Genomic DNA, 11,360 nt, shown 5'->3' with positions numbered 1-11,360 from the left:
TTCGTTTTCGATGGTCGTTTGACAATCCAGTGCTTTTTCCATGCCACCATTGGTGACCAGTGTGATAAGGCCATTAGGACGTCTACTCCTATTACGGGTATCCATCAGGAACAGAACTCGAACGTAGGTGGAGAGAAGGAGACGGTGAATTCGATATCGAATTTCGTTTCGGAGAATCACCAGAAAACGAAACGCTCAACATGGTAGGAATCTTACGGTAATCCAAAACGTGACGATTCTTTATTGATAACATTAAATTACAAACTCGGGCTGTGCGATTGTTTCGATAGCAGAGTAATACACGGTGGTTTTTTTTCTAGAATAATACCGGATGACAAAAGATCGGAATAAACATGCTTTCGATGCACTCTTACTATTATTATATGTACAAACAACAAAAAGGTTTTCCATGTCAGGCTATCGTAGGAAATATTTCATACACCAGGCGCCTCCATTGAAATGTTTCATTTCAATGTTGAATCCATCCTTGCAATATTCCGATGAATTAATTTCTATGGTTACCAACTATGTTTACAGGTTATCGAAGTTGTATCGATCTTTTAGCTTCTTCCTTATGCACAATCCCATTATCAACCGTTTCCAATTCCCATAGATCCGCTTTCGGCGCCGTTCGTCGTCTTTGCGGTCCAGCTCCACCTGCTCCTGATACCACTCGTCCAGCACCTGATCACGGAACTCCTCGCAAACCACGTACCCATCGTACACGGCCTGGCAGCTTCCATTGCGGTACTCGAACCCCGTGATGGCCTGCGCACAGTCGATCCGTAACCGCCGGCAGATCCGATTCAGCCCCGGCAGCTGCAGATGGACAGTGCCCTTCGGTAGCATGCACGGTTGAAACAGATCCACATTCCCGTACGCACTGCGCGGCACACGTCCATCCTGGGCAACGGGTGGCTCGTAGTCCTGCACCTGCCAGGATCCAAACAGTTCCATCGTCTGGCCGGTGATGGCCGTTCCGGTGAACCGATCGTATTTTGCTTTCGCCTTCACCACCTTGTACGGTTGTTCGTGCATTCGGACGGTCTTTGCCTGGCGCAGCCAGGATTCGCGCGAGTGTAACGTATGCACACAGTCCCGCAGGAATATTGGTTCCTCCCGGATGCGGCCAACGATGGGCGCATCGGGAGGGTAGATTGCTTCGTTTCGCAGCAGATACCGCTCTATGGCGTACCGCGGGTGGTTTTTATATTCACTGATCTGCTCCGGGAAGGGCCGTTTGTTCAGTAGCCGATCGAACTTAATGTCCTCAATGATGTCGCGCTTGGTGCGCTTTCCCCGGTAAGGACGCAATGCCCGCTCGAGCCACTCGTCTTCTACTCGTAGCTTACTCTTTTTGCTGCCGAACCGGGAGATGTACCGAGGGGACACATCCTTTATCGAGCCCTCGTTGTTCCAGGCCAGCACATAGACGATCGGTTGAGTTGCTTGTTTCTAAAATTGTTTCAACACAAACGGACCATCCTTAGTTCAATATTATATTGAAATAAAACGATTTAAAAGTTACCTACCACGATGTCCTCGAGTTTATAAACGCTACCATTTAACACATCAATTGTAATCCATTTGTCTTCGTGTTCGCAGAACACTTCAACCCAATAATCGACTCCAGGCGACTTTGAGGTTCCCTTCTTTTTCGTTTCCACACCGCTCCGGGCATTCTCGGACTTTTTTTTGCGCCCAAATTTTTCCGCCCTCGCCCGATACGCAGCCAGTATTCGTTCCCGACGTCGCCGAACCTCGTCGTCGATATCGTCCACGTCACCTATGCTCGCGGTGGACGATGGAACTTCGTCCTGCTTTCGATTCGATTCCGCCTTCAGAAACGATGCCGACATTAGCTTTAGCTTTTTCTCCCTCGGTGGGACCATCTCGTCGGCTCCTCCGTCGAGCTGCGGTACGGTAAATCCGCCCAACTTCCGCTTGCCCCTGCCCATAGCGGTGGCCTTTTGTTTCGTGATAAGGGCAAGCAGTTTTTCCTTCGCCGCGTACACCATACTTTCGCGCGGTGCCTGTCGGAAGTCTTGCAACAGCTGACGCTCCATTGCCATCTCGCGCGGCGTACGGGGGTTCATTTTGTACAACTGTTCGGTCGGAATTTGCTTCGGGGGTACGGCCGGCGAAATCACTAACCGACAGTGGACGCCGAGGGTACGCAGCAGCAGCACGAAGAGGAGAATGTAGTCCCGTTTGCAGTAAGCGGCCTTCTTGGCGATGGCAAATATGAGAAACTTGCCCAACAACGGATGACGCCGCTGGCGGTAGAACATCGTATCATCTTTCAGCATGATTGTGCGCCGGTAGTATCGTGTTATCTCCTGAAAGTAACGTAAATTAGTGAGCCCATTCGGCCGGGACACTTTGCTCGTTTGACCCATCGCGCCGGGGAGCAGTTTTTTACGGGCAAACTGCATCAACGATGGTTTCCGGAGCTCGTTGTTCACGTACGTCCCGTGACCGATCCAGCAGAGAAGGGACGTTTTATGCAGGTTGATCTGACTGTTGCGTTTTTCGCGATTCATGAACCTTTTCAATGCCGTCAGGACATCGAAGGTATGTTTCTGGGGGCGTCCTTTGCTACCAATTTCCGGACCTAGCTTTAGCGTTATTTCGACATCCTTCGGAGCATCGGAAGCTACCGTCGCCTTGCTTGGCGGCACTGCCACAAAGTCTTGTCGACCAAATCCTGTGGTAAGCGATTTCCCACCACGATTAGGTATCTTCTCTCCCGTCACTAAAAGTCGATCGATGTCCTCCGGAGAACTACTCGACGAGGGCTTTCCATTTTCTCTGCTCGTTGTTGCGTCTTTCGAGGAACCGGACGGTTTTGCGACGACTGATGTGGCAGCTTCGGCAAGCCGCATCATTTGCACAAACGCTTCACTGGACTGATTAATCTGCTGAATCAGTTTCTTGCCCATCTCCACGTCGGTAGAGAGCTGTTGGTTGTCCCTTGCCGTGCCGACTACCATCGCTTCCGCCGTTTCATTGTCATCTTCCGAGTCCGTCAACTCGACGCCGGCATTACAGTCGAAAAACAAATCCACCGCTTTCCGCTGCTCGCTTTCCTGCTCCGTTGGGCGGAAGAACTCCGAATCGAGATCCAACTCGCTAGGGTCTACGAGATAATCATCCCCACTACTTTCCGAATCCCTGTTATCACCATTATCGTCGCTTCTCTTTAAACTCAATTGTTTGGAAGGACCGGGTTTATCCGACTGTGGTAGAGGATGCGCTAGATCTGGCCGATATTTACGGTACAGCTGTTCAACGGTAAAGGTGGTTAACTTGATCGGTTCCTCGTCGATCTCAACTTGGTCCTTTTTGCGCTTGGCAGGTTTTCGTTTGGCAGGTGCATTTGTACGGGCAGTCTTTCGCTTTGATTTCTTGGGTGGTTTCTTCCCGCCCTCGCTGTCGGAGTCGTCCTCGCTCGAAGAAGCAACGATTGTTGATAGTTGTTCTTTAGCTTCATTCTCCGTCTCCTCGGGTAGTGTGATGCCATTTTTCGCAGCGATCCTCCTCGATATTCGTGCCGGTTTGAGAGGGATTGTCCTGCAAAAACACACATTATGGTTACAGGTTATTGTGCAATAATCAAAACACTGGCCCTCATTACACTTACGGTTTCTTTGTCCGTTTTTTACTGGGTTTATCCGCTAGACCTTTTTTAGCTGCTTGTGGGGATTCCAGTTTATCTGGCATCCATTCATCTTCACTGACGGAAAAATCATCTACTGACTCAGACTCAGCATTCTCGTTCTCGACGTCTGTGTATGATTCCCCAGCTTCCATTTTTAAACAACTTTACCCCCTACCAGGTTGGGAACAATTCAACACGTAAACAAATATTCACTAAACACTACACACGCAATAAAATGGTTGTTCAATCGATCGTACAGCATCCGAGCGCTTTTCCGGCGATCTTCTCAGTTTGGAAGCAAGACTTTTAATGAAAACTGTAAACAAACAACATCAACAGGGTACTTTGATGCGCACTGGAAAACTACAAGAAACTGCAATATTCACTTTTAAAAGACCCGTTGTAGATTATGGAAACATCGAGAAACTATTAATTTATGCATTCAAATTTCAACATTACGAGTTTATTTTACAAATATTTTGCCTAGAAAATTTTGCTACAAATACATGTTATTTTTCATGGCTTTTATTAACAAGTTTTGCTTTCTGTTTCCACCTGTGGCTGGTTTTGACGAACACTCTCAATAATGTTTTCCACAAATTTTGTAAGCCCAAAGCAAATATGCTGAAACATTCTGTCCTCATGGTCGTTCATCGGTTCACCCAGTCGATAAATCAATGTACTTCGTAGAGTTTCCAACAGGCATTTTGTATCGGATGGCAGTGGTTCTGAAGCCTGCCGTTCCATCGAAAGTATTAATTCAGGTAATTTCTCAAACATCTTATTAGTCAACGCGTCGAAAGCAACTCTTCGGAGCTTAGCTTGAAGTTTTTGGTAAATCTCGTGGGATTTCGATGATCCTCTTTTAACACCGGCTTCTTCAATAGCCTGTTTCTGCATTGGAATCGTCCCTCTGCGAAATCAATCATTTCTTTATCAAATACCAATGTGAGATCGACTTAAAACACCTACCTTCGCTCACGAATCTGCATTTGGATACGCTGGACGTCTTTTGATTTGAAATGTTGTCCATACTTCGACAACGTTTCTTGCAAATGATGTGTCTTCGGTCGGGACAGTAATTCAAAACGTTCATTGGCTCTGTAACCATCAGGGACAGTTTCTTCCTCTAGAATGGTCGACAGTTTTGGCACGAAGCGTCCGGAGAGCTCGGACATTTTCGATACAACTGGTTCAACTATTTCTTCTCCGTTTTGAACCTCGGCTAAATTGTTTCCGTTTTCTTCGTTGGCCATTTTTATACTTTAAATTTTAACACGACTTTTCCAAAAGGTAATCCTAACGTTTCTGAGCAAACGCACCGTCCGCCACATGAATGTTTACTTTGATCTTTTTTTTTTTAAACTCTATACTCACAAGCTACTTTGTTTTTATGTTGTATTTAAAGGTTTTATTTTACGTTGACTTAGGAATATTACGCATTGGCCATTAATTATTAACCAGTATGAAATGGAGCAAAACATGTAGCACACTACAGACTTATAATTCTCGTCAGGCTGCCCTTCCCGTACAGTTGATTTCACTCCAGAGGTGCAGTCTTCTGCTTGTTTTGCGATTCGTGCCAAGCCTTGTTAATCATACGCTTCGTTTCCGGATCTCCCGAATCGTACAACTGCTGCATGATGTTCATCAGTCCGGATGATGGATCATCGGAAGCCCCCTTCTTTCCGTCCGACATTCGCTCGTCTTTAAGATCTTGCAGGCGCTTCGCCGTCAACGTCAGGTGTGCCCACTTGGTCGTGCTCTGTTTCGCCAAATAGATCGCCACCATGTCGGACTTTACGCGGCGGTAGCTCTTTTCCGAATCGATCGGATTGAGCAGATTGTTTACCACGAAAATGTAATCCTTATTGTTAAGATCGCTGATAACCAGCTGGAAGGAGTTTTCTGTGAACTCGACGTTCACGTTATCTTCCGGCACCTGCTGCACGCCGTTAACGGTGACGAATATTTTGATAAACTTATCGCTCTGATCCCATGCGTATTCCTTCAGCTCCACCTGGTACCGTCTAATGTCACCCGGCGCGGACACCGGGGTCTGTACCGGGCGCGTTACGCTCTGCTCGCTGCTGGCCTGGGCGGCCATAAGATCCCGCTGGCGCTGGATATCCGTTTCCAGCTTGCGTATATCTATCGCGAGCATCTGTTGCACCCGGCTTCTCTGCGCAGTTCCGGCCAACTTTCGCATCTCCTCCAGATCCAGCGTCAACTATCGAGACAAAGGAGAAACGCACAACAATAGTAGCACATTCGGCATTTTTCACTAGACACACCCCGTACTTACATTCTCAATCGCTTCACGAGACATTGCTGGCTGTAAAATAGTCGTGCACTGTGTTGGATAGAACGAACTAGATTGCAAGTAGTCAAAGAAACAAAATGTGATTCCTAGTTAGACACTTTGCACGCCCTTTTCTATCTGTTCCGTTTCACGTTTTGTCTTGAATGAATCAAACTTTCCGTAGAGTTTTGACATTAATGTTGTTCTGGGCTTTTCGGGAAGCTTCTATCGCCGCGATGTTTAGGCACACCTTCTCCAATGCTACAACTTTCATGTTTCGCTATCGTATGTTTTCTTACGCTTTCGCTTTCGCTGGAACATAGCAAACACAATCGAATGATTATTTAATTTTTGATTAGTTTGTTTATCGAATATCAATATTTTTCAACAAATTCTACCTTTTTATCGTGAACTGGTGAGTAATAACATTGGACTTTTTCCCGCGCTTCAAACACCAGCCAAACGTCAAACGCTAAACCTTGCATCGATTTTCTCGCGACCACAGCAAAAGTAAACAAAACAAACGTTCAGCACGCTCGGCACTTGTTGGTATTTGCAACTACTCCCAGCATCTGCATACTAAAGAGGCAGCTGGAAAAGTAAAAGAAAGAATAGTGTAATCAAATTCTAGCCAAGTGCTTACTTCTCCCTTGAAGTGCCATTCAAGCCATCTGGTAACGTGGTCAGCAAACGATTTGAAAGTGGTTTCTCTTCTAATTACATAGAGCGTGCTCACTTCGTCGAACAGTTCTGTTAGTTCTGGCCAGCTGCTCTGCCTCAACGAGGTCATCCTAGTACTCAGGAATTCATATTATCGTTGCTTTCAAGAGGAATCTAGTCATCAGTGCGCCAGTGCCCAGCGTAGCGCTGTCATCTTGGTTACCTTTCGGTGAACATCAGCGGCAGTCGTTCAAGATAGGTCAGAGCAGAAGCATGTCCATGAACGAGGGCATCGCGGTCGTGACGAAGGTAGTCCCCAGTGTTAAGCGCGCCAAGGACCCGGCGGCCGTGCTAACGCGGGAAGACCTGGACGCGGGTCCCATTAGCCTGGACGAAATCGAGCCCGGACTGTGGTTGGGTAATGCTTCGGCTGCGGCCGACGTTGGCACGCTCAAAGCCCACGCCATACAGAGCATCTTGTCCATCGATTCCGTTCCCCTGCCGGTGCACATCACGGACCACCCGAATCTGCGCGTTCGCCATATCCAAGCGGCGGATGTCCCCCGGGAGGATCTGATACGCCACTTTGAGGACACCAATCGCTTCATAGGGGACAGCCTGGCCGAGGGCCGGCACGTGCTGGTGCATTGCTACTTTGGAGTAAGCCGTAGTGCAACGATTGTGATCGCGTATCTGATGGAAAAGTATCGTCTCGGGTATGAAGCCGCCTTTCAGCGCGTCAAGGCGAAACGGCGCTTCGTGATGCCCAACCCGGGCTTCGTGAATCAGCTGAAGCTGTACGCCCGTATGGCATACCGGATCGATCGGACCAACGAACGGTACAAGCTGTTCCGATTGCGGTTGGCCGGTGATAATGTACGCAAAGCCAAACGGCTTCCCACGGAGTGCATGGACGTGGTAAAGGCGGATCCGGGTGTCACGCAGGAATCACCGGAACCGTACGTGTACCGGTGTCGCAAGTGCCGCCGTGTCGTTGCTACCAGAAGCAATCTGCTTCTGCACAAACCAAAGGCAGCCATGGTGGCCCAATCGCCGGCAAAAGTTGGACGCGAACCGGAAGCCACGCTGGAGGAGGTGGGCACCGACGAAGCGGTGGATTCGAATGGAGCGGAAGGGGCAGCAGAAAATAGCATGCCTTCGGATTCACCGGCTGCTGGGATGAATGACCTAACGGAGCAGCTACGTCGTAGTTCGATCAGTAGCGAGCATAGCAACCGTTCGTCCGAGAAGGATACTGCGATGTGCAGCAAAATTTTCTTCATCGAACCACTCGCCTGGATGACGGATATCTACCGTAATACACAGGGACGCTTGTACTGCCCGAAATGTACCGTCAAGCTGGGAAGCTTTAACTGGGTTATGGGTAAGTCGCTGATAATTGCATGTTTAATCGATGACCACTCAATTCTTCCACGTTCTCTCACTCTCTCCCTTTATACTTTATCCTTCCAGCGACTAAATGTCCATGCGGTGCTGAAATTTTCCCAGCGTTTTATCTCGTTCCCTCGAAAACGGAATATTCAACCGTGGTTCAGAACGTCCAGGTAACGGTGTAAACACGATGGCAAAACTTTGGATATAAACCTAGTCCCACTGACGCCAGCCGACAACCAAAGACAATGGAAACATGGGTACGCTTCATTCAGTATTTATTGTCATCATCATTTATTATGATATCTATTAGTTGTCCCATTTGCGTCACGGTGCTTTGAGTTATTTATAACCATCGGCCACCGCAAGCTGATGGCCGGGTACGCGTTGCCAAGCTAAAGGCAGAAAAAAGGATTAGTGCATAGTGAAGACTATGAGAAAAAAGAAAGCATGCAAATGAGCTGAGGGAAAAGGAGGATGCCCAAGTGAAGCTGGAAAATGGAAGGCCGACAGAGAAGATAGATCAATCTCGCCTCATCATGCTCCGGAAGCTTGCTACGGGAGTGTAGGACAACGTACCATTCCACCCACCCACCGCAACCAAAACGTTTCGCACGTCGTTTCGCCCGTTGATCGATGGAGGACTACTAAAAATAGGTCAATGGACGTATTTTCCAGCACTCGCCCAAACGCGCGCGATGCTGCTAACAGATGATACAATCGACCCGCCGGCAATGGCAATGACAATGGTAACAGGCCTTTGGGCACGGCGGGGAAGGATGTATGAGTGGGAATCGCACACTCGGAAACTATTATTCGTTCCGCGAAGGGCAAGGATTGAAAATTAAATCGATTTTGTTCCTCCAACGATAGGCGAATGGTTTGTTCACGCGAACAAAAAAGATGCAATACTCCTATGGGGACCATTCTTTGAAGTACACGAAGCGGAACCTTGATTCTTATCAGTAAAGAGTTTTTTACGTGTTTCCATAAGTCGCCACATGCGGCCGGTAGGCTGCTTCTGTTGTCATTATACTTTTCGGTGGTCTTGTTCATCTCGGTTGATGCGTGCATGTGCTGAAAAGTACAAACTGTACCAGTATGATAACTGAACGCAAGGCAGAACAATTTGACAAAAAGATGGCCAAAATGCGGCCAAGCATATGGACGGGGGTTCTTAGGCGGGCTTAAACGAGCTTCACTATTGGAAAATAATACGCCATCTCGTTATGAGTTGCATTGAGTACGGCACTTCAAAAGTATAAGTACCTTTGGCAGTACGAAAATTACGGAAAACGGGTCACTAAAACTATATGTAATATGACTAGAAATTATTTAACGGAAGGCAACACAAAATATATAAGCCAAGCTAACGTGAGTTTGAAAGTACAGGATATTCGTAGTGCTACCAGTAGCTTAACGTGCGCCTATAAGTGTGCAATAAACTGATACAATAATCTATACACTTTACTAGCGTGCTTACAAAATTCGCCAATTGATAAACTATCGTGTACAAAGCGGAAGCTGAAGCGTAAAACAAAACATTTGAAACTCAATACTCTTTAAATGAAAGCAATATAAATTAAAAGCTTTCTTAAAATTATTCGACGTCTTCTTGTATTACAAGTGTATGTATGTGGTGTTTGTCTCAGTAATGACATATTTTAAGTAAAATTTACTAGCGCTAGTAGTAGAACAGACCAGCTTAACGTAACAGTCGAAAGGCTCAAACTCCCAATCGAAACTCCAAGAGAAAATCAAAAAACCCCAAACAAGAAATTAAAGTTATCAAGCTATTTCCAAGAAGTTAAGAAACATTAATGTACGCATTGACGCCAAAGTGTGGAAAAATTATGCAATATTTAAAAAGTATATTGGACGATATGGACGTGGATCCATGTTACAGTACTGTTACTGTAAATCAACATTAACGATAATCAAACCAAGCATTTATACAACTTAAACGGATCTATGCGCACAAGTGGATACGTGTATGAGTATCTCGATTTTTACAATCTGCCTGTCGTAGTGGAAGTCCAACAAATAAGCAAAAAAATCAACATTATAAACATTACGGAATCAAAATGACAAACCATAAGGACGTTGAAAATAAAACAATAAATATATTATTTGAACTAATATACCCAACGATTGTACGATGAACTTGAACCCAACAACCAAGGGAAAACATTTCCTTCAAATATCACCTGTTTTCATGCACGCATGGCGGCTTCGGCATCTGAAAATAAAACCCTAGCCAGTCAATGGCATACAAGAATCATTTACAATTTCCGTGTGTATTTTGTGTATATATGATTTTTTTTGTATAAAAAAGAGAATAAATCACTATCATTTCGTTTAAAATCTAACAATCTAAACTAGGAGATAAACTTCTAACGGTAAGATGAAAAATTGTCGCGAAAATTACCAATTCAAACGGACGCGGTAGTTAAGCCGGAGGAGGAAAGATCCTACAATAAAGAAAAAAGTACTGGTTTGAATAAACTGAACTAAACTCCGGAACTCTTTCCCATAAAAGCCTATTTTTCAACGGGGTTTCGTAAGCTCCTCCCACGTAAACACCATCAAATTGGTAAATGTACGGTTGAGCGTTCCTGCTGGGCCTCTCCTCCGGGGTGGTCTACGAGTAAAGAATGTTTTCTAGAGTGGTTACGCTTTAACGGTGGACAACGGGGGTTCTCCCTACTGTGGCGCGCTTATTATCTACACAGCATCTTTTAGCGATTTGTAATGAATTTCTTCTAATGAGGGAAGAATAAAACAAACATTTTTTCTGCTTATTTCGACCAATGGGAATAAATTGCTTTTCAACGGGCAAGAATGGAGTGTGAATTTAAAGGTAGATGCTATAACGATTATGCTCTATTTCTTTTCTCCACTCCAACAGCATGCTTAAAACCAAAGAAAACAAAAAACTTAAATAAAAGAATAAAAGGATGGTTCCTTTTCTCTGCCAAAACTAAACCCTCAAAAAAAAAAAAACAACAACAACAATGACCAATACAAGGAGACACATGGATTACTGTTGCGAAGTGGTTTCTGGATCAAATCGGCCACCGCTCAGAATTCGTAAAAGTGTAATAGTTTATCGTTTGTCTTTCTAGTGTCTTGTTCACTTTTGCGTTCCGCTAAGCGGGAGCCCTTCTTTACACCTCAGGTTTTAGGATACACTGTTTCCACCGGTCGCCTCCTCGCCAGTTCCTGCCAAACGCAACATCTATATGGTTTTTTGTTTGAACCTATCACCAACAGCTATTCTCAATTCCTAACCCATCGAAGGCTGTTTCTTCCGCATGCTTAATATTTTCTGTTTCTTCTTGTGAG

General features: G+C 45.8%; 4 protein-coding genes across 4 annotated transcripts; 1 reads left to right on the top strand and 3 right to left on the bottom strand.

Annotated features, from left to right (window-relative positions):
* Nucleotides 1-416: 416 nt before the first annotated feature.
* LOC131286371 (DNA repair protein complementing XP-C cells homolog) lies at nucleotides 417-3,818 on the bottom strand. The gene is made up of 3 exons (XM_058315318.1): nucleotides 3,644-3,818; nucleotides 1,533-3,573; nucleotides 417-1,455 (listed from the first exon to the last, which is right to left on the bottom strand). The coding sequence occupies exons 1-3, from the start codon at nucleotides 3,811-3,813 to the stop codon at nucleotides 532-534; spliced, it is 3,135 nt and encodes a 1,044-aa protein (XP_058171301.1). The 5' UTR covers nucleotides 3,814-3,818; the 3' UTR covers nucleotides 417-531.
* Nucleotides 3,819-4,189: 371 nt separating this feature from the next.
* Nucleotides 4,190-4,917, bottom strand: LOC131284431 (uncharacterized). The gene is made up of 2 exons (XM_058313289.1): nucleotides 4,634-4,917; nucleotides 4,190-4,574 (listed from the first exon to the last, which is right to left on the bottom strand). Exons 1-2 carry the CDS (start codon nucleotides 4,915-4,917, stop codon nucleotides 4,190-4,192), a joined length of 669 nt encoding a protein of 222 aa, XP_058169272.1.
* Nucleotides 4,918-5,021: 104 nt separating this feature from the next.
* LOC131287048 (calcyclin-binding protein) lies at nucleotides 5,022-6,005 on the bottom strand. The gene is made up of 2 exons (XM_058316064.1): nucleotides 5,967-6,005; nucleotides 5,022-5,891 (listed from the first exon to the last, which is right to left on the bottom strand). The coding sequence occupies exons 1-2, from the start codon at nucleotides 5,988-5,990 to the stop codon at nucleotides 5,202-5,204; spliced, it is 714 nt and encodes a 237-aa protein (XP_058172047.1). The 5' UTR covers nucleotides 5,991-6,005; the 3' UTR covers nucleotides 5,022-5,201.
* Nucleotides 6,006-6,769: 764 nt separating this feature from the next.
* On the top strand, nucleotides 6,770-8,466 carry LOC131287422 (dual specificity protein phosphatase MPK-4). Its single transcript, XM_058316470.1, has 2 exons — nucleotides 6,770-8,007; nucleotides 8,097-8,466. Exons 1-2 carry the CDS (start codon nucleotides 6,897-6,899, stop codon nucleotides 8,198-8,200), a joined length of 1,215 nt encoding a protein of 404 aa, XP_058172453.1. The 5' UTR covers nucleotides 6,770-6,896; the 3' UTR covers nucleotides 8,201-8,466.
* The last annotated feature ends 2,894 nt before the right edge of the window (nucleotides 8,467-11,360 follow it).

This window comes from Anopheles ziemanni, chromosome 3, assembly GCF_943734765.1.
Source record: "Anopheles ziemanni chromosome 3, idAnoZiCoDA_A2_x.2, whole genome shotgun sequence".
NCBI lineage: Eukaryota > Metazoa > Arthropoda > Insecta > Diptera > Culicidae > Anopheles > Anopheles ziemanni.
Note: the sequence above shows the minus strand (reverse complement) of the source record. Positions and strands in the feature narration are given on the sequence as shown.